Source organism: Syngnathoides biaculeatus, chromosome 7, assembly GCF_019802595.1.
Source record: "Syngnathoides biaculeatus isolate LvHL_M chromosome 7, ASM1980259v1, whole genome shotgun sequence".
In the NCBI taxonomy this organism is placed as follows: Eukaryota; Metazoa; Chordata; class Actinopteri; order Syngnathiformes; family Syngnathidae; genus Syngnathoides; species Syngnathoides biaculeatus.
The window spans coordinates 26,816,940-26,839,560 of NC_084646.1; the positions used below are offsets into that span (position 1 = coordinate 26,816,940).

The 22,621-nt window shown below is 40.7% G+C and overlaps 2 protein-coding genes and 1 long non-coding RNA gene across 7 annotated transcripts in view; 1 reads left to right on the top strand and 2 right to left on the bottom strand.

Moving 5' to 3' along the window:
• LOC133503241 (uncharacterized) overlaps positions 1-1,936 on the bottom strand; it is a 31,559-nt gene extending 29,623 nt beyond the window's left edge. Inside the window, exon 1 of the long non-coding RNA XR_009795687.1 lies at positions 851-1,936. This is a non-coding gene — a long non-coding RNA (uncharacterized LOC133503241). The remainder of the gene's footprint in view (positions 1-850) is intronic.
• Positions 1-18,742, top strand: part of LOC133503240 (EEIG family member 2-like) — a 58,672-nt gene extending 39,930 nt beyond the window's left edge. The window contains exon 11 of one of the 2 annotated variants that reach the window (XM_061824626.1): positions 18,458-18,742. In XM_061824626.1, the coding sequence (XP_061680610.1) occupies positions 18,458-18,578 (121 nt within the window). In that variant the 3' untranslated portion in view covers positions 18,579-18,742. Of the gene's footprint in view, positions 1-2,318; positions 7,886-18,457 lie in introns of those variants that run through there. The other variant, XM_061824628.1, reaches the window with a different exon arrangement.
• On the bottom strand, positions 8,035-13,995 carry henmt1 (HEN methyltransferase 1). Of its 4 annotated transcripts, none has more exons than XM_061824622.1 (10): positions 13,699-13,995; positions 13,410-13,522; positions 13,244-13,321; positions 12,295-12,429; positions 11,931-12,113; positions 9,872-10,055; positions 9,623-9,740; positions 9,298-9,403; positions 8,346-8,503; positions 8,035-8,228 (listed from the first exon to the last, which is right to left on the bottom strand). In XM_061824622.1, exons 1-10 carry the CDS (start codon positions 13,780-13,782, stop codon positions 8,143-8,145), a joined length of 1,245 nt encoding a protein of 414 aa, XP_061680606.1. In that variant the 5' UTR covers positions 13,783-13,995; the 3' UTR covers positions 8,035-8,142. The 4 variants fall into 4 exon arrangements, with proteins under 4 accessions (XP_061680606.1, XP_061680608.1, XP_061680607.1 ...); XM_061824624.1 differs by having other exon boundaries at positions 11,931-11,978; positions 13,699-13,988; XM_061824623.1 differs by lacking the exon at positions 13,244-13,321 and having other exon boundaries at positions 13,699-13,992.
• Positions 18,743-22,621: the final 3,879 nt, after the last annotated feature.

Sequence of the window (22,621 nt, forward strand, 5' to 3'; positions counted from 1 at the left end):
GTGGATGAAGCTTGAGTTCACTTGTGCAATTTCTTATAAGTCCACACGGTCCTCATTGTACAAGTTGTGTAGATTGTACCAGTTACAGTATGTAGTTACTTACGTTTGATGTTTCTTCCACAGCAACGATTTGATCACAAACATGTCTCGTTGTTCCCATCACCACTCACGGTCCTCGTTGTGTACAAAACATAGGTTTTGCAGGTCGTGTAGGGACTGGCGTTTGAGGTTTTCCTCCTCAGTAAATATTTGATTTCAGACGAGTCTTGTTGTTGGCGAGCCTTTTTGTAAAGATACGTACGTTTATCGTGCAGTAAGTGTTGCAAAAATACATGAAAGCTTTGCAGAGCTCAGGGAGTGGAGAGACCCAACAGAGACTAGAAAATGTGCAAAATAATTGCAGAAAGAGAATGATGAAATTCTGTTGCCCTGCTGTCAGAAGTGTAGCTTTACTAGAAGTTATTATGGATGGTATAGTATGGCACAGCCCCGTTATTTGTTACAGCCCTAATCTGTGTATGTGCCTCATTGAAGTTCACTTTTTACCCTCCTTGCACTATGTTGTTGAACACTTTTTTTCCTGTATATCAATTTGGAATTATTTACATCTGTATCACATGCATTTAATAATTGGTTTGCCCCTACCCCAAAAAATTGCTTCCTATCTCTTATACTGTAAAAATAAGTACAGCGAGTCCCCAGGTTACGTACGAGTTCCGTTACCATGTTGGTAATGTAACTCAAATTTCGTTGTAAATCGGACTTTATCATTAAAATCTCAATATACATCAAAATACTTTGTATAGAAAAACAAATACATTCAAATAAAAAAATAAGATGCTGTACTTACCATTACTGCTGAGAGATGGATGGAGAAGAAGGGTAAGCTGTGCTTAGCTATTGCGAAGGAATTTGGTCCTCAGTCCATAACGTAAGTAGCCTCTCCATCTAGACAAGTATCAAAGAACGTCATTTTCTGATTACTGCATCCAACATAGGAACAGAAACCTTTACATGCGCTAAAATACAGGCTTTGACTTTAAAGTGCCACTGACACCCAAATATACATTTTAAAATAGATATTGTTATGAAAACTACATATATTACTTACTTCAATGTCTATACAAAAAAAAAATTACGGAGAGCGTGTCATTAATGCGCAAATTTGCGGAGGTCTCACTCGACATCCAAGTGGCGGCCATATTGCCTGCAATGTCATTTGCAGATGTCACACTGGGACAAATGCCATTGAAAACACTCTTTGCCACCTGCTTTGGGAGATGAAAAAGAAAGATTTGGGGATTTTTGGGCAGACCGCTGCAGAGGCTAACTGATGGCGGACTGCCGAGTAACAGCCACACTGCCGTGCTGGAACATTCGCTAGAAATTACATTTGTTCGAGTTTGGTGACTATATATCGTTTTACTAGTTAGCTTGTGTTGCATGCTAATAAATTATCTTTGTACTTCTATTTTGTCAATATGTCTTGCAGTGTGTGTGATTAAATTGTCTTAAAACACAATACAAGTGTTTTGTTATATTTTGCTGGTTTGACCAAGGGGATTTATTCCAAATTCACAAATATATGCTAGAAACTGAGACAAATTAGTCTCCCCCTATTATTATTTTTTTAATAGCTCTATACACACGTCATTTGGAACACACAAACCTCTTGTTCTTTGAACCTCTGCAATCCATTTTTCACGACGAACGGGGTCTTTTGGAAACGTGTGAAGAGTGAATCCATCATCTCGAGTGTTCGACCGAAATACAGCAATTACAACGAGCTGGCATTTTGGCTAACATGCAGAAAAAACAGGTAATTTCTCACTGGTAAAATAGGTATAAATACACAAACCCGCCAGTCTGGACATCTGTAAAAAACCTCACTTCCTTGTTCTTCTCCCACACAAATGCCTCGAGAGGATTTTCATGGCAGGAGATGCAAAAGTCCATTGTCAACCAGGTCGACCGACTGAAGCTTAGCTCTTTCCCGATGTTTGTCGCTGTCTCTCCGTTTTCCAATCTTGATCTTCGTTTCCATTGTAATGGATTTTCTTTTGGCTGCAGAAGGATTTCTAAAAGACACAGCTTTCTTCTTTGGGCTCATAATGTCTAAAAAGGAGGGCGAAAAATGCAAAGATATTCCCGACGCACAAACACAGACGAGCACTATGCACATTAGCTAGACAGGATGGCGAACTTAAGTAGAAACCGTTTTAACCCGAGGACTCCCTGTCTGTAGTATCAAGATGTAAAAGAAAGAAAAACATTGAAGTCTGTGTCTTCTAATTTCTTATTTTGTCATTACATTGCAGGGTTGGTGCTGGAGCATACGAGCAAGTGGTAATAAAGCGTTGACGTGGATTATGGCCTGAGTGCATGCACCCATGCCCACAAGAAAAAAAAAGGGGAAGTAGGGTTGTGACCATTTGTCTTCTTCTTGCTACATATCACATTAGCAATCCAAAGTCTTACAATTGGTGACCAGTGAGTGGCAGATGTCGCAGTAGCGCCTCTGTGTTTTTACCGACAACTGACCACTTGCTTTCTGACACTTGTGTAATGTGTAGTTGTCCAGTGGTATCACATTTAAATGTGGCAAAAAAGTTTGATTTTTTTCCCCCCTGTCTTGTTAGTAAGGGGTACCTACCTATGTTAATGCCATCCACATATTTCCACCATGATCACCTAATTTTCTAAACAAACTCCTGAGAACGAATGTGCCGAAGAAAAAAGGATCAGATTGCAAGAGGATTTCAACGCATTGCAATTTCAATACATTCCTTTTAGTTCTGTACAGTTTTTAACTTCCTTTTATTTTTTTGCTTATTTTTGCATTGAAGCTGCTGAGAGGCTATTGTAAACACCTTGAAATTGGGCAAAATAATAATTTACTATACAGAACAGGTGTCAGGAGCTTTACAATGTGCGTGCATACAGACCAATTTTAACTGTATTTACATTAATCAGAGACTGTGAGGCCCCATAACTGAGTGGTTAGAGCATTTGTTTGGTAAACCAGGGGTTGTGGGTTCATATCCCACTGGGGCCTCCACTCCCTGAGAAGGGTTGCGTCAGGAAGGGCATCCGGCGTAAAAATTGTGCCAAACAAATATGTCCGTTCATCTGAGCTGTGGTGACCACAAAAGGGACAAGCTGAAAGAAACTTACATTAATCAGAGACTACTTTTGTCAGTCTCAAAGTACACTGTAGAGAACATTCTAACATTATTCTGGAAGAGACATAACTGAGTGTATAAGTGGTAAAAGCAACTACTTTGATAAATTTACTTCAAAACTCCAACAAACCAGTGTTACCCGTGACAATTCTTAGTGCAGTACTTAACGGCCAGGTTGCTGTGCTTTAGCTGTACTACAGTTTTGTTTTGTCTGCATTAACCCTTTAGACCTAAAAAGAAGCCAATATAAACTATCAATGATCATTTGGGACATAAATTACATCTGAGGTACTGATATCACCACCCATGTATTATATATTGAATTTTGTCTCGATGTGCCCTGTGATTGGCTGGCAACCAGTTCAGGGTGTACCCTGTCTCCTGCCCGTTGAAAGTTGGGATAGGCTCCAGCACTCCGCGCGACCCTCATGAGGATAAGCGGCAAAGAAAATGGATGGGTGGATGGACTTACCACTGGTGGACTGACTAGAATAGCCTGAAATACATGAACAATATTCAGTCATTTATTCATCTTCCCTACCGTTTATCCTCACTAGGGTCACAGGCATGTCCTCGGAATTGTGAGGCAGACTTGCTAACAAGGTATACACATCAACAATATGATTATCAAATTGTAGAACTATAGGAATATACATTGTTGTGATGCCTGATAATTGAGAAGACCTATTTGAAAAGAGTTTGACTATAAAGCTTGCGCACGTGACGTCACCATTTTCACGGCGCTATATTGCCGGTCAAAAAGAGCTGCTCGACAGTGTGGGTGACATTGGACCGGAGCAGAATATTCACAATGCCCGAGACCTGTTGTGCTGTTGGTTGTTACAACAGACGAGACAGATATTCAAAGAGATCATTCTATAGATAGCGAGCTGAAAAGACATGAAAAGATCGATGGGTTTCGGCAATTAAATGTGATGGCTGGTGGCCAAACAAATACACACGACAGTGTAGCAATCACTTAATTTCAGGTAGGAATTATTCTTCTCAATCTCAAATTCCCAAGAGGTATTTATAATGCCAAGTTGGTTCATTTGAGAACAATGTGTTTAAAAAAAAAAACAAAAAAAACAGGGAGTCATCTACAACGTACACGAAAGCGTGTTGCGGCCACACATTAAACTTGGGCAAACCTCTCCTCGACAGAATTTTTTTTAATATGCATTGTTCTCAAATGAGTCCAAAACTGTCTGTTGCAGAGATTTACGTAGGTTAATGTGTGGCCCCAACATGCTTCCGTGCACAGGGGCTGCAGCCTATCCCAGTGGTATGCATTGGGTTTATTTGAGAACGCAAAAAAAAAAAATTCTCAGGGAGACCGAAGTTTAACGTGTGACCGCAACATGCTTCCGTGTACGTTGGAGACGACTGTCTTGTTTTTTTTAAACGTATTGTTTTCAAATGAGCCAACTTGGCATTATAAATACTTCTTGGGATACGCTACGGAGGAGCCGACTCGCTTGTCCTCTTTTTTTTTCCCCAATCATAGTTAGTAAATGCAAGTTTGTGTAAAACCAGTGGTCATTTATTTAAATATTGGTATTTGTACTGAATAGATCTGAAAAGATTGATGGATTTCAGCAAAGGTTAACGTGTAGCCAAACACACACTTCCCCATTCACGAGTCGTCTCCCTGTTGAGAACGGATCTAGTATTTGTATGCGTCCAGACTTTTATACACTTTCGAACTTTTTTGTATAAATCTCGACAACTTACTCACCGGATACATGTGTATATCCAGTTGTCCAAGACAAGTGGAAGCGAATTAACAGTCCAATTCCTTATCGGCGAAAACATCGACTTCGGCATGAAATATGGGTCCTCTATGTCAAGTGTCTCTCATTTTTCCACGTACCCTAGTTTATTATCACCTCCTAAATATTTAACGGTATCGGACAAAACTCTGGGCGTCATATAAGACATACTTTCATGTCGTCTCGAACCGACTTAGCATTGAACAATGCTCTGTTTGACCGGCAATATGGCCAGTCACGTGATTTCGGTGATGTAGGGGCATGAGCGCTATACTCAAAGTATTTTTAGATTTCAAAATTTCCAACAAAAATGGTAGCAGTACTTTTAAAAATTGTACATACAAAAAGTCAAACTTCCACCCAACCAATTTCTTTGCCGCTTATCCTCATGAGGGTTATGGGGAGTGCTGGATACTATCCCAGCTGTCAACGGGCAGCAAGCGGGGTACACCCTGAACTGGTTGCCAGCCAATTGCAGGGGACATCGAGACAAACAGTCACAATCACACCTAGAGGCAATTTAGAGTGTCAAATTAATATTGCATGTTTTGGGAATGTGGGAGGAAACCGGAGTGCCCAGAGAAAACCCACACAGACACAGGGAGAACATGCAAACTCCACACAGACGGGGCCGGGATCGAACCCAGGACCTCAGAACTGTGAGGCCAACACTTTCCAGCTGAACCACCATGCTGCCCTGTTATAAACTTTGGAACCACAAATATTTCAGTTTTACACATCTGATTTGGTAAAATATCATACTGTATTGTATTAAACATTAGGTCATGTGTCACTATTTAGTATTGACCAAACAGTATCAAAGGATTTATCTGTTGGGATATTTTAAAAATTATTAATTTCTAAATGCATCTGAAAGCAAAGGCTCCAGTCCACGAAGAACATACAAGGTAGTCATGTACCGTAATAATTAAAAGTGTAAGTAACCCTTCTAAAAATAAAAAAGTGCTGGACGCTTCCATGTTAACAAGCTAGAGAGACCCATCTGAAATCTCCCTTTCATAGCAGAGATTCTTGTGAAAGTTTTTATAAATCAACTCGGAAATTTCTTGAACGTAAATTGACTTTTTGACAAATTTCAGAACTCATCACAGAATCTATTCTTATCAAAGTGGTACAGTAAATGATAAAATGTTAAATACGGGAAACGTGTCAGTTCTGGTCTTGTTGGATCTCGGTGTGCCTTTTGATATGGTAACACACAATATACTGCTAAACGAGTTGGAAATGTGGGTAGGATTAAATGGAACAGTCCTTAAATGATTCAGGTCCTACCTGCAGGAAAGGTTATTTTGTAACCATTGGAAGTGTTCCATCTTACCAAATGGCAAAGACCTATGGGGTCCCTCACCAGTCAGTTCTTAGATCCTTCCCGTTTAGCTTGTACTGTATATTCTACCTTTGAGTCAAATTCTTCAGAATGTTAATTTTGCCTCATCGTCATAGCTATGGAGACAGTTATATCTAGCAGTGTCTCCAGATGACTGTAGTCCAATTGAGGTGTTGTGTCACTGTCTAAAAAAAGATAACTGGCTGAGGCACAAAATTCTTCATTTAAACCACAAAACAGAATTGTTTTTGGCCAAAAAGAAAACATGACTGCTGTTGGTAAATACCTGGAGTCACTCTCTCTAAAAAAAAAACAAAAGGACCAAGTTCAAAACCGTGGTGTACTGATTTGGACCTGACTTTCAACATTCATATCAAATAAATTACTAATATGGCACCATAGTACCATCTGAAGATCATATCCAGAGTGAAGGCTTACATGCGCCAAGCAGACCATCCTTTTATCTCAAGTAGACTTGACTATTGTAAGAGACCTCTGACAAGACGCCCAAAAAGAAAACATGACTGCTGTTGGTAAATACCTGGAGTCACTCTCTCTAAAAAAAAACAAAAGGACCAAGTTCAAAACCGTGGTGTACTGATTTGGACCTGACTTTCAACATTCATATCAAATAAATTACTAATATGGCACCATAGTACCATCTGAAGATCATATCCAGAGTGAAGGCTTACATGCGCCAAGCAGACCATCCTTTTATCTCAAGTAGACTTGACTATTGTAAGAGACCTCTGACAAGACGCCCAAAAAAAAGCATTTATCAGCTGCAGCTCAGGTTCCACTTTTAAATATTTCTTGCATGTATGCCATTTTAATTGTACTATTTATCCCCGTTTTAAATGTTTAAGCACAATGAGTTACCTTGTGCATGAAATGCACGACATAAATTTGCTTCACCATTAATTAGAGCTGTGTGAACCTGAGAATCAAAATCAATGTTAAGTACAGTACTTGTATCTACAATGCGCTGTTCCTTGCAGTTAATTACTCATATACCATAAACTCGCTCGTTGTTACCACCGACGTTATCAAGCCAATGAAAAATACAAATGGCAATTTAACTCGTGAAAAAAAAGTGGGATTCACTTCCATGTAACAAGAAATGACATCCAAGTCTGTCATTTATACAGCATGTACATCAATTGAGCATTCATGATTTGCACACATATATTTGCACAATTTTCAAATTCAGTTTTGTTCAACTTGTTATTTAGAATGAAGGACAGATTTAGAGAACCCTGCACAAAATCATGTATTTTAATTAGTATTATTCCTTTGGGTGTTTCCGTGTTCAGCATGATTTAAATAAATTGGAAATACCAAGATATCACAGCGTTCGATCTAAATTGATCCTGTGCCATTTTTCCTATGTTGTACTGTTTACAAAATGTGTTCTACTCTTTACTTGTTCAATATGAAGTTATTATTACCGAATATCTGTGTAAATTCATTTTGTTATTTAGCGGGATTCTTGTTTTAAATGTGACAGGTAAACTCATGTGGGTAACATGTTACAAACATGGTTCCTTCCTCTCTTCTGTGAAGCTGTGTCTATATACAAGTGCTATTTGTATGTTTCTGTAAAGTGATGTACTGCGCTATTTAAACACACCCTACAAGTGGTTCCCATTTACCTCCAAATAATTTTTGCTTGCTTAAACTGTTGGATGCCAATAACTTGTACCTTACACTGTTGAATAAAAGTGAATCAGGTTAGTCACACATGTGCTCTATATTTTTGGTATTGGTAGACTTCCTTTTATACATCCATAGATCACCTAACTTGTCCAGAAACCAGTTATACCCTCCAACTTAGTGGACACTAACAAGTTATCTCCCAGTTTTCTTCTTCCACATGGCTTCTCTCTGCATAGCCGCTGTCAGTCAGATCATTAGGCTCTTCATCTCCTAGGTTTATAAACAAGTCAATGTATGACCACCACAGAAACCATTGGCTTTCAGTTGCATATAAAACGGTTGCCATGTTAATTATAATTCAAAGCTGAAGCCAGAAGTCAACGATACCTTGTTCCAGACAGCAGAGGATTACAGCAGAGCGCTCCCGATTCATTTTAATTTGGGGATCATCTACAATTAGTCGTCTGAGATTGCTTAGACTTCTACTCAGCTCCCTTAACTTGGGGCAGCAAGTACAAAGCAATTGCAGGGCCACCGACACATGCCTGAGGCAGAAATAACATTCACCAGTACATTAATTTTGTAAACGCTAAAAGGAGCACAAGTAAACAGAATGTAGACGCTAGCATCGTCTAGCAGTTTAAATTCATCAAAATGTATGATCAAAATGTGTCCATACTGCAAATTCAAAGTTATGCAAATGTTTTAGAATGAGGGAAATTTGTTCTTTGAAAAGGTAGGTAAAGCTCCAAATGATTTTATCAATGCATGGATAAAGAAATTGTTTTATTCTATTACATATTAAATCAGTGATTCTTAATCTGGTTTTGATCAAACCCAAGGGAAGTGGTTCCCAAACCTTTTTTGCAGCACCCCCTTTTGGAGATGAAATTATTTTCACGACCCCCCAAACACAAACAAACAAACACACACATACCCACGCACGCACGCACACACACAATTTTTCAATAAATACGCATATGCTTTACTTGGGAATCAACAACAACATGAACAACAAGGAGGCCCACCCCCGAGTTTGAAAACCACTAACCTAGGGGTTCTGTGAGTACGTTGCAGGGGTTCCATGGTGAAGACTGTGTGTGCACAACAGCACACAAGTCAACCAAGTGGGCATTGAAACTATGAACATGATAGCGCACTTTTGTGTCATAAAATTTTAATCACACATTACACCGTTTGATCTTTTACAAATTGTAAATCTCCACGCAATATTTCAAAGAGTTTGCAAAACTTAATTCTTCAGTAATTTTTCCAGGTTTGTCATGATTGTGCAAACCCTGTTTAAATTACATCGCTGGTGTATATTTAGGATACATACCTGTGTAAATTGTGACACTGTGGTTCTTGACAATTTGACCAAAAGATTTCACCACACTCTCCTCCTGTCTCATCTTTCTCCACAGCATTCACCTCTTCTAGTTTATCTGAGAGTGGATTAGTAAAAAATATGTCAGAGAAATCTGGAAACCTATATAATTAGCCAGGTAAAGATTAATATTCAATAAATCCAAGTAGCACAAGCGCCATCAGCCACCTAGCCCCATAAAACAAAAAATACATGCCACAACCTTTAAGTAATTTGTGAACAATAGTCTTCTAGCGTGTTTGTCCTCAACCTGACAATTTAAAACAGTGACCCTTACCTGTTAGCTTTTCAAGCCACTCTTTTTTTAGCTTTTCTGCACAAAACAGCAACTCACTGACCAGAATCCTCCGCAGGATGTTGTCATCACATAGGCTGGGATAGGTTACGCTATAAACCTAATCAGAAAACATATTTACTATAGTTACGCAGTTCATTCACATTGTGTTTTGCAATTAAAACAGTAAACAAAACTGTACAGTCTGAGTAACCCTCCAGAGCCGCTACCTTGTAAATCCACTGTACTTACCAGTGTGTATGGATAATTATTTTCTGCATTGTCACCAAACATGGGACCAACTCTGTCCACCATGAGCCTGTGAAACACACCAATCTGGGTGCAGAAGCCGATCCTCTGCTCTTGGCCTGGGGGAGCTTGTCCCACACCAGTGAATTCTACCATATATCCAAACTCTGAGCAAACATTCAGGGCCCTGGAAACAAACATTTTTTATTTTTTTTTTTCAAAACCCATTTGTGGAATTTGAAGATTTTGAGAAATAGATACAAAACTAATTTATATCCAATATTTGTTTTAATTGTTGCATAGTTTAGTTTCAACATAAAGAAATGTAGAATTTATAAGTCTGGGTTAAGAAATATTTTGTAAGAATAAACAAAATTGGTTTAATTTTTTAAAACACAAATTTCATATTTTAAGGCAGCACAGTGGTACATTTCACAGAGTTTGAGTTTAGGGTTCGAAAACAGGCTCCAGTCTAAATGGACCTTTTGACCTGTCAATCACTCGTACAATAATAGCCAATCAGACAGCGGCATTGTCTTAACCCATGGCTTGACACGCCCCTCTTGCCATATTGTCCCACAAGCAATGCTGGTTGTCAGTAGCGTGCGCTTGGAAAAGTTACTGTTACGAAGAAAATGGTCCTCAGATGCGCTTGGGGAAAGTGCAATTCTGATGAAAGATATCCTGCGAGGTTACAAGGGGCTGATTCATTTTCCAAAGACTAAAATACAGTTGAAGTGTCTACGATGGATTAAGGCTTGCAGAAGACCGCATGTACAATTAGATGTGAACAATATCAACAAACACAAGGCTGTATGTTCAAAGTAAGTGAGGGAGAAGTATCTTCTGAGTTTTATTTCATTATTATCAGTGCTTTATACATTGCAGGAGAACAACCTTCACTTTGTTAGTGTATCACTGATTTGCTGAATGAAGTGTGTAATGTTTTATGCCGAAGAGTCAGGTTAGTGGTACGTAAATGTGCGTTGTCATGCAAGAGAAATGTCTATTTGCCTATTTGTATCACATCAGACTATTAAGACAGAGCACTGGGTTCAATTACAAACAAATGAATACACCCACTCACTTATAAAGACTACAATGATATTACTTGTGATCTTTCCAAGTAATAAGTACTCACCTTGCTTTACACGCGCAGTACGATTCCACTATTGTATTGTATCCTGTTGGATTTCAACATGAAGTTTGTGAGGCGTCAAGCTTTTTTTTTTTTTTTTTGCATCGATCACCAACATTTCGCTGTTCCTCTGACATTGCGTCGTGCTCCATCCAAAATCTTAATTCCGTGTACATATCCTTGCGTGAAATAGTTGAGAGCTCTCTGTAGAACTCTCTTGGACAAGTCCGACGCATTTGGCAAAAAACATACCGCAATATTATCTGGAATACGCAATAGAGAATCGACTTCAAACATGTTCTGTTCAATCGCCATTTTGGAAGCTTGTGGGACATGGCTAAGGGGTCGGAGCTTAAGATCACTATCGGAAAGGTCCATTGTTTGCACAGTATCTCAATCCTTCCGTGGGTTTTCTCTAGTTTCTTCTATCCATCCATTTCCTTTCACTATCGGAAAGGTCCATTGTTTGCACAGTATCTCAATCCTTCCATGGTTTTTTTCTAGCTTCTTCTATCCATCCATTTCCTTTCACTGCTTATCCTCAGGGCTGCAGGCGTGATTGAGCCTGTCCCAGCTATCGTCTGGCAAGGGGCGCGGTATGCCCTGAACTGGTTGTCAGCCAATCACAGGGCAAAGAGAAACAAACCATTCATACTCACATTGACACTTACGGGCAATTCGGTCTTCAATTAACCTACCATGCATGGTTTGGGGCTGTGGGGGAAAAAAAAAAAAAACAGTCTGCGGAGAAAATCCACACAGGGGGAATGTGGATACTCCACGGAGTCGGGGGTGGGATTTGTACCTGGGTCCTCAGAACTGTTAGTCAGATGTACTAACCCCACCATGCACCCTTAATTCTTAAATTACAATTGGAAACAAATTTGGATGAACATAAGTTTTTAAAAAATAAAAAATACACACCATGATTGAAACTCCATTCTGGTCCACTCAAACTTGTGGTCACTGTGCCTGAAACCAGATAGTCCAGGAAAAAGTGGGTTGAACTCAGAATTTGGGGTACTGATGATGACCGTTTGTGGAACCATGTATCCAAAGACCACATTAGTGAATGGTTCCAAATCATCAAGGCGGAGGTGCTCTATGCTGTGTGTGTGGTGTGTGTGTGTGTGTGTGTGTGTGTGTGTGTGTGTGTGGTGTGTGTGTGTGTGTGTGTGTGTGTGTGTGTGTGTGTGTGTTGGGGAGCGTGGGGGGTGGAGTAAGAACACAGAGTTGGATTTTACACACATTACAAACATGAATAGATGCCAATCACATCAAAGCTTACAGCTCTATACTGGTCACCAAGTCAAATCCTCTGAAGCGGGCATCTTTTTGTGTGACAGAACCTTGGTACAGCTGTACACACAGTTGATCAAAGGTTGGCTGCAGATAGTCAGCAGATAACGGCGCTAGTCCATGCCTGAGGAAGGGCACACCATTGGTATCACAAGACAGGTCAACAAGTTTAAATTTGGAAGGAAGTGTTCGTATTGACATGATGTGACTACTAGTGACACTGTCTTTCTGTCTCCCATTGCAAAACTTTATTTAAGACTTAAATATTCTATTCACAGTTGTGAGGAAAAAGTCATTGGCCAAGAGCTGTACAGTGTCACAAATACAGCCTACAGTCCACCATTTCACCTCCATCCATCCATACATACATTTTCTATACTGTAGTTTTTCCTGTGACATCATACATCTTACTGGAGTTTGACAAATTGTTTTGTTCCAGTGTTTATTCAGTGTTTGAAGACATAAATTTGATAGCACTATAGAATATAGTGAATCATGCTGTGTGTTTTGGCTCCAGAAATAATATTGGGAAGGCCGAACTCATGCTTCATTGTTTACTGGAACCAATATTGAAATAAGGGTAGAACTTTCTGTGACTGCCAGAATGCCAGCTGAGGCTAATGTTGCGTCAAGTCAATGTTGTTTGAGCAAAAGCGTTGAACTATTCTCGCTCATTAAGTGAAATGGTTTCAGTTTGTTCACATAGAATTTGGAAGTAAGAGATTATTTCATTGCGTAAGGCAGTTTTTTTTAAATGTTGCGACTTTGCTACTCGACCACTTTCTCAATATTCAGTCTTTAAGCACTCATCTTAACACATCTATTAAGTAGATTTTAAAATATATGAGTGTGTTGGGGGACCACGAACAACTTGTTTTTCCATTTCAGTCTTAGCTTAGTTTCAGCAAATCAACTTCCAACATGGCGACAAAACTTACTTATCGTGCCATTGAAAACTAGCATCGGTGTACCGGAAGTCTTTATAAGGGTCGCCGGTGCAATGTCGCTCAAAAGTACTACATCAAAATACATGACAGAGCATACACTTGGGTCAAATTCCCTGACGTAGAATATGGTCAGTATTTATTTCGTAGACACACTTACATCTTTTTTCTCAGCTTGGCGCCATTTAAATCAACTCCGATCAACAATGCAATTTGATGGTTAAAGCGGAGCCTGCCAAGGAGGCCACATTCACCGCAACCCAAGTCCACCACCTGAGACAAAAACAGTCAATCACTGGAATATAAAGTACGCTGAAGTACAGCGAGTCAGCTTGTTATTCAGTGACCCAAAAAAAAGTTAAAACGAGGACAGTATCTTAGGTCGATCAGGCACCGGGAGTGATTGAATTGATCACCAACAGGTGCTTGTTAAAAGAAAGAAATTGTACCTTTTTGGGTTTATTCCTCCTGACAAAGTCCACCACAAAGTCGTGTCGCTGGGCGTGAAGCGACGGTTTGAACAGCTGATACATTTCGGTCACCGTTTTGTAGTTTTGACTCGCGGCTGCTTACTCAACTGGTTAGAAATTGCTACTTGAAACTTCCAACACTAGATGGCAATATTGACTCTAGATTTATTTTCGTTTGCTTGTTTGTTTGTTTGGATTGTGTTTTTTTTTTTCAACGTAAATCATGAAAAAGATAGCCTTTTTCGTGAGGCGGGGTTAATCCATGACTTCCGGAAAATACAATTTGTCTTCCTTCAACTCACAAATTGACCATAAAAATTAGGTCAACTGTCTTTCTTTATTCGTCCTTCGAACCATCAGATATGACCCACTCCATTCTTTCATCCCAACACTCTTATCACGACTACTAGATTATCTGTTGCATTAATTTGCATTGGTAGTGGATTTTTTTTTATTCATTTATCTCATTAATCTTTTGTTAACTAATTTACTGTACATAAAATTATTGCAAAAAATAACCAATATTTCAAGTACTACAGTCTATATGGGTCTATATAATTGGTCAGTTAATTATTACATTTATTATAATAATACAATACAAATGAGAATGTATTGTTGTATTATTAAAATATACTATCATACATATTATTCACATATTTGAATATATTTTTGTTTTGTTTTGAATTGAATTGAACGGGCCCATGTGTCCCATTTAATAATCAAATGTGAACCCTAAATGCAAAATGTAGAAACAACAACTCACATTCGCAGACTTGGACAATTTTGCATAGAACAAACCAAGTGAATTTGAAATCATTAGCACGGTAGGCAACTTGTGAGCACATTATGGAAGTAAATATGTGCCATCAGTCCGGTGACGTCACATACTAAGAAAACGTAACTGGATTGGCTGCCTGTTTGGTTCTGACCTGAAGTACACAGCCACAGACGGTGAATTTCAGACAGCCAATTGTAGCCAGTCAGATCTCAGACAGCTAATTGTAGCCGGTCGAATTTCAGACAGCCAATTGTAGCCAGTGAATTAACATTGAAGAGTTACACTGAAATACAACTACGGAAAATGTGATTGTGATGTGTGAAATTCAAATACTGCTTTCTGTGGCATTTCAAATTCAAATCCTGGTGGCACATATTTATTTCCATAATACATCCACCTCACAGCTCAGATGTGGGTTCAAAACCAGCTTCTGCCATTCCTGTGTGTAGCTTCTCCTGTGCTTGCATGGGTTTTCACCGAGTATGTTCATTTCCTTCCACATGACAAAAACATGCATCGTAGAGCAGGTTAACAGAAGACTAAATGTCCCCTTCACATGAATGTGGATGCTTGTTTGCTTATATGTGCCCTACTGTTAGCTGGGGACCAGTTCAGTGTGTACCCTCCCTCCAGCAGACCCGTAACAATAGTGAGGATAAGAGGTAGAGAGAACTGGTCCCTGGATTAATTTGAAAACAGAAGTTGTGGAAAGTAATGTTAAAGCAAACATTGTAGAAACAGCTGTACTATTGATTTCTCAGCAATAAAGTACTTGATTTGCTGTGGTCTTTGTAACTACTGCCACTATTTGGTACCAGAACTGATTTCTTTGTTTCGCTAAAGTACAGTAGGCTCCCCTATGTACATATCTTAAAACAGGGGTGAGCCCACCCAAAATAGGGCTGGCATCTCCACTGGTGTGTAGCAATGCCTATATAGAGCTCGTGCACCTACGTCAAAAAATGAGTTGACTTTTGTTTACATTGACATATTGCCGGTCTAACGAAGCATTGTTCAGTCGGTTGGAGACGACATGAAAAAATGTCTTGGAGTACGACGCCCAGAATCTGGTCCGATACTGTTAGATATTTAGAAGGTTAAAATAAATGAAAGTACTTGGAAAAGTTAGATAAACTCAGCACAGAGGACCCGCATTTAATCCCGAAGTCATTGTTTTCGCCGATAAGAAATTGGACTGTTAATTCGGTTCCGCTTGTCTTGGACAACTGGATATACACATGGATCTGGTGAGTAAGTCGCCAAGATTTACAAAGAAAAGTTTGAAAGTGTATAAGTCTGGATGCATACAAATACTTTGTTGCCGGATCTGTTCTCAATCAGGAGTAAATCTCACATATTGACAGTTTTGTGAACGCAGAAGTGTGTTCAGCGACACGTTAACTTTTGCCGGAATCCATCGATCTTTTCAGCTAGTATTCAATACAAATACCAATATTTAGATAAATGAGTTCATTAGAGGGACAGCCAAAGTTGGATGTTTTGGAGACAAGATTCGAGAGAGCAGACTTCGATGGTTTGGACATGTTCAGAGGCGACAGAGTGAGTATATTGGTGGAAGGGTGCTGAGAACGGAGCTGCCAGGCAGAATAGCGAGAGGAAGACCAAAGAGAAGGTTTATGGATGTGGTAAGGGAAGACATGAGGGCAGTTGGGGTTAGAGAGGAAGATGCAGGAGATAGGCTAAGATGGCAAAAGATGACACGCTGTGGCGCCCCCTTACGGGGCAAGCCGAAAGGAAAAGAAGAAGATAAATGACCCCTGGTTTTACACAAATTCACATTAATTAACTATGATGAGGACGGAGTCGTCTCCACGGAACGTACTATGAAGCGATTGCGGCCACACTTTAACCTCTCTGCTGCAACAGATGGTTTATTTACTTTTTTTTTAAATACGCATTGTTCTCAAATGAGCCAACTTGGCATGAGAAATACTTCTTGGTAATTTGAGATTGAGAAGAATAATTCCTACCTGAAATGAAGCAATCACTACACAGGCGTGTGTGTATTTTCCGTCATGTTTAATTGCTGAAATCTATCGATATTTTCTAGTGTTTTCATCTGATATTCCATCGAATGACCTTTTTGAATATCTGTCTCGTCTGTTGTGATAACCAGAACAGCAGAATAGGTCTTGGGTATTGTAAATATGTAAATGTTCTCATCAATGTCTCCCACAACCTCAAGCAGCTCTGTTTGACCGGCAATATGGCACAGTGAAAAAGGTGACGTCATATGCACGAGCTCTATTTGTGTCATATCATGTAATTTCATGTGCACATGGACAGTTAAAAATGAGTTTGTGAAGTTAAACGGGACATGAGTTGATTTTTTAAATAAGTGATATTACTGTGTTCATATGGTGCATCAATCAGAAAATATAGTTTATGTTCATGAATAATATAGCCAGCAATTTGTTCCAGTACGGGAATAATAATCTGTTGAATGAAGAAATACAATCTAGAAAAGAAAAGGAAAACTATCAACACAATTTATGATAAAGACAGTGAATGATTTAAGATCAATACAGTACAGTGGTTCCATATTCAAGCAACAGTCATGGAAATGTACTTGGGCTACCAGAAATACAGTCATTACAGGTACAACTAGTGCGCGCTTGAAAAAAAAAAAAGGTTCTATGGAGATTTGATCATAATTTTGTTGTCAACAGAACATCTATCAAGCAAAATAGTATTTCTGTGCAATCCAATGTTTCTCTAAGAGGGTGTGTTTCATTTGGAGGCAGCGGTGGTTTTGCACTTTGGCCTGCTGTAGTTGCTTTGGCTGATGGGGGTTCTGGCTGCCACCATGATGCAATAAGTGGTCCTGGGCTTGAGGTCAGTCTCTGTGTGAAAATAACTTTCCACAATTCTTACTCGGGGTTGATAATGTTGTTCTCTCGCTTCCTCCACCACGATGAGTATATACTCAGTTGCATCATTTACTGGTGTCCAGTTCACATGTATCGACACTCCACTTAATATTAAGTTTCCAATGTTTGGGATTTCCAGAGCTGAGATTAGAGAGGAATAAAGATGACTCAGGGCTTTTTTTTATTTCAGTCAAAAAGAACACGACTAATGACAGGTAATTGTTGAGTTAGTTGTCATAAAACAACATTAACCTTTGTCGATGTTGGAATGGATCAGTGAAGACCGCATATCTCTTTTCCTGCGAGTTCCTCCTGGACCTGGGAATCATAGGAGCACATATTAGATTTTGAAAGGATAATGGTGGAAAACAATTTTCATTTAATGTATCATATTTTTGCTAAATGATTAAAAATACCTTCACCTCGCAAAATGCAAAATCTACTTTAGCCTTGTAGCTAACTTTAATTGTTCACCCTCTTTAACTCTAGAGAACCCAAGACATCCAAATCCTCTTTTGAAATTGTGACCCCATGGATTCGCTAGGGTTAAGTATATTGTAATAGTGAAAAAGTGACATGAAGCTGATTTAGAGCAGAGAAATATATTTTTTGATTTTGGTCAGGATTGGTCGGCATTGTTGTTTACATATAGAAATAAGATCATCCATTGTCCTGTCTCGATATCACTGCATATAAATTGCTAAAGTTATATCGTCCATATTTTCTTCAAGCGTTTTATCGGTATTTCTGGTAGAAAAAACTAAATTTGTACTTGAGTAACATTTTATCTTTAATTGCCTGTGATTGGCTGGCAACCGGTTCAGGGTGTACCCCACCTCCTGCCCGTTGACAGCTGGCATAGGCTACAGCACTCCCGCGACCCTCGTGAGGAAAAGCGGCTATTAAAATGGATAGATGGATTGATTTTAGCTCAGATAAACTAGATTTATTGTTTCATAAATGACTGAAGTACGTGTTAAACACCCCTCGAGTTTGAGTTATATTTTACAAAAGAAAAAGCCAGGTCGACCTGAAACATGATCTAACCTGTAATATTGCCACTGGGGAGGCTTTCCCCAACAGCATTGCTGGCTATCACTGCAATGGTACCAGGACTGAAGTTGGTCAGCTGGCAGGAGAGGCCGGCGGTGGTGCAAAGCTCAACGCTGCCTTCACCTGAGACGTCGTAGACGCTGTAGGCCGTGGCCAGGACTGACGTCTCCCAGGAAATCACAGCAGACTGACTGATGCTACTGTAGCGTACATTCATTGGAGCACATGGCACTGGAAAGTAAACCACCACATGCTGTTGAAAAGACATCTAAGTCCAGCTTCTCTGAGTCCCTCTATTTTGTGTGCCACATTTTATACTTATTTCAGTGAGTAGAACATTTTATCTGAGTAAGACAAAAATTGTAAAGCTTTAATTTTTAACCGGAAGGTTATGGTTCAACTGTACATTGTAAACACGAAAAGGCCCCAGAGGTGATTTTTGTTGTGATTTTGCATTATACTGTATACTGTAAATAGAAGTGTCTTGCACAGTTAAATAAACAATTGAGCACATGTACAGTGAAGAAAACAAGTATTTGAACACCCTGCTTTATTGCATGTTCTCCCACTTAGACATCATGGAAGGGACTGAAAGAGAGAGATAATCTAAAAAGAGAACTCCAGAAATCACAATGTATGATTTTTCACAATTTATTTGTGTGACACAGCTGCAAATAAGCATTTGAACACCTGAGAAAACCAATGTTAATATTTGTTACAGTAGCCTTTGTTTGCAATTAGAGGTCAAAAGTTTGCTGCAGTTGTTCACCAGGTTTGGACACATTGCAGGAGGATTTTGGCTCACTCCTCCACATAGATCTTCTCTAGATCAGACAGGTTTCTTGGCTGTCGCTGAGAAACACAGAGTTTCAGCCCCCTCCAAATATATTTTCTATTGGGTTTAGCTCTAGAGACTGGCTAGGCCACTCCAGAACCTTGATGTGGTTCTTACGGAGCCACTCCTTGTTTTTCCTGGCTGTGTGCTTTAGTCATTGTCATGTTAAAATGCCCAGCCACGACCCATCTTCAATACTCTGACTGAGGGAAAGAGGTTGTTCCCCAAAATCTCACAATACATGGCAGCGGTGATCCTCTCCTTAATACAATGCAGTCGTCCTGTCCCATGTGCAGAAAAACACCCCCAAAGCATGATGTTACCACCCATATGCTTCACAATAGGGATGGTGTTTTTTGGATGGAACTCATTGTTTGTCTTCCTCCAAACATCGTTAGTGGAATTATGGCCAAAAACTTCCATTTTGGTCTCATCTGACCACAAAACATTCTCCCATGACTCCTCTGTATCATCCAAATGGCCATTTGCAAACTTCAGACTGGCCTTGATATGTGCTGGTCTAAGCAGGGGAACCTTCCGTGCCATGCATGATTTCAAACCATGACGTCTTAGTGTATTACCAACAGTCACCTTGGAAACAGTGGTCCCAGCTCTTTTCAGGTCATTGACCAAGTCCTGTCGTGTCGTCCTGGGCTGATTCCTCACCTTTCTAAGGATCATTGAGACCCTACGAGGTGATATCTTGCATGGGGCTCCACTCTGATTGAGATTGACCGTCACGTTTAGCTTCTACCATGTTCTAATGATTGCTCCAAAAATGGACCCTTTTTCACCAAGCTGCTTGGCAATTTCTCTGTAACCCTTTCCAGCTGTGTGAAGTTGTACAATTTTGTCTCTGGTGTGTTTAGACAGCTCTTTGGTCTTGGTCATGTTACAAGTTTGAGTCTTACTGATTGTATGGGGTGGACAGGTGTCTTTATGCAGCTAACAACCTCACACAGATGCATCTGATTCAAGATAATACATGGAGTGGAGGCGGACTTTAACAGGTATTTGAGGATCAGAATTGTAGCTGATAGATAGGTGTTCAAATACTTATTTGCAGCTTTATCACACAAATAAATTGTTAAAAAAATCATTCTTTTTGATTTCTGAATTTTTCTTTTTAGAATATCTCACAGTGGACATGCACCCATGATGGAAATTTCAGACCCCTCCATCATTTCTGAGTAGGAGAACTTGCAATACAGCTGGGTGTTCAAATACTTATTTTCTTCACTGTACAATATATCTTTTAATAAAGTATCCACAATGGCACTGAATGGGTCTCCGGTGTCCTGTGTTACCTGTGACTCCAGAAAAGGCACTAGAAGGTTCACTGGTTCCAGCGGAGTTTCTTGAGCGAACCGTGAGGTTGTATAATGTTCCGCAAGGCATCAGGGTCTCAAAGTATGGCACGGAGAGCCAATAAGAAGAGAGACTCATCAGGGCTTGATGGTTGTCTTGGATCTGGCCAGATATCTCCACTAAGTACTCGACATATGAACAGTTGACTCTTTCCCATTTTGTCATGAGCCAGTGATTTCGGGCTATTTTCTGCATCCTAACATCAACAGCAGTGGGAGCGCACGGAACTGAAGAAAGAAGTACAAATAAATTAATTATTCATAGGCGTGATGGTTCAAATGTAAAAGTGTATTAAGGAATTGTTTTTGGTATAATTTATGCATCTACTGTATGTGTAGGTATTACCTGGTCCTTTCTCTACAGAGGCACTTAACGAACTGTTGCAGAAGCCGTCAGAGGCTTCAACCGAGAAATTGTACATGCTACCACATTGCAGTCCTTTGATAGTGCATGAATTGTTGGCACTGACACAGTAAAGACTTTCTCCTTCCACAGTCTGGGCACAGCCGTAATACTTTGCAGCACCTTCAGCAGAGGTCCATGTCAGGATGGCAGCATTTTCTTCACATTCAATATCCACTCTAAAGGTAGAAGGTGGACAAGGGACTGGGAAAGAAAAGGACCCATATATTAAATGCTTTAAAAATATTTGGTGAAACTGGGGGAAGAAAACACCTTTACAGCCAGCCTTTGTTATATCCACTTTGAATGTTTCAAATAAAGGCTGTAAAATGTTACTGTCAAAAAATAAAATGAAAAAATCGCTCACTCCCATCCATTTTCTTAGCCGCTTATCCTCACAAGGGTCGTGGGCCATGCTGGAGCCTATCCCAGCTGTCATCAGGCAGGAGGTGGCGTACACCCAGAACTAGTTGCCAGCCAATCGCAAGGCACATGCAGACAGACAACAGTCGCACTCACAATCACACCTATGGGAAAATTGGAGTCTCCAATGAATGTTGCATATTTTTTGGATGTGCGAGGAAACCGGAGTGCCTGGAGAAAACACACCCAGGCACAGGAAGAGCATGCAAACGACACACAGGCGGGGCTGGGATGTGAATTCCAATTCTCAGAACTGTGAGGCCAACGCTCTACAAGGCACCACCATGCTGAAGTTGATTTTGATTATGAATCTTTCATCCCAGTCAGTTTGTTTCACCTCCCCCCGTTTCCAGCACCTGAGCGTCTGCGCCCGGTAGGTTTAAGTACACCAATCCATATGAAGGAACCTGCTTGGCCATCTACCCGGGACCTCCGCGTGGCGGCCAGAGGAGACGCCCCGGCCAGGCGCTCCCTGGTGCCTCCCGCTGCGCAGCAACGAAGACACAGTCCTCCCACTCCTCGCCGGTAACGGTGAGACTGGCAGACCCGCAGCTGGTGGCGAGGCTTCCAGCCCAGAGGGAGGAGGTGCCGCCAAATCACGAGGCGTTCCGCTGCGAACTGCGGGCGGAGATTGAGCGGCAGAGCGCCGAATTGGCGGCTCTCATGGCCCAGGTCCGGCAAGGATTGGCGAACCAGCCGAGCTACGCTGATGTCGCAACTGCGACGGACTCGCTGCTGACGCAGGTTCACGTGGCAGTTGGAACTGACCCACTCCCGAGACACGCCCACGTGTCAGTTTCGATTGACTCTCTGCCTACTTTCGTTCACGCTGCAGTGGGAATGGACCCGCCACCTTGCCAAGTGCACGCTGCAGTGGGAACAGACCCGCCACCTTGCCAAGTGCACGCTGCAGTGGGAACGGACTCGCCACCGCGCCACGCCCACGTTGCTGTTTCAACGATTGCACTGCAAGCTCATGTGGCAGTGGGGACCGACCCGATGCTGCCTCACGTTGGTGTCCAGGAGGTGGCGACGTCTCTGTAGCCGCTTCTCCTCCGTGCCCTGGAGTACCAGTGGCGACCGGTCCGCGGTCGCTCCCCGTTCTTGCTCTGTCGGCGACCGGTCCGCGGTCGTCCACTGTTCCTGCTCCGA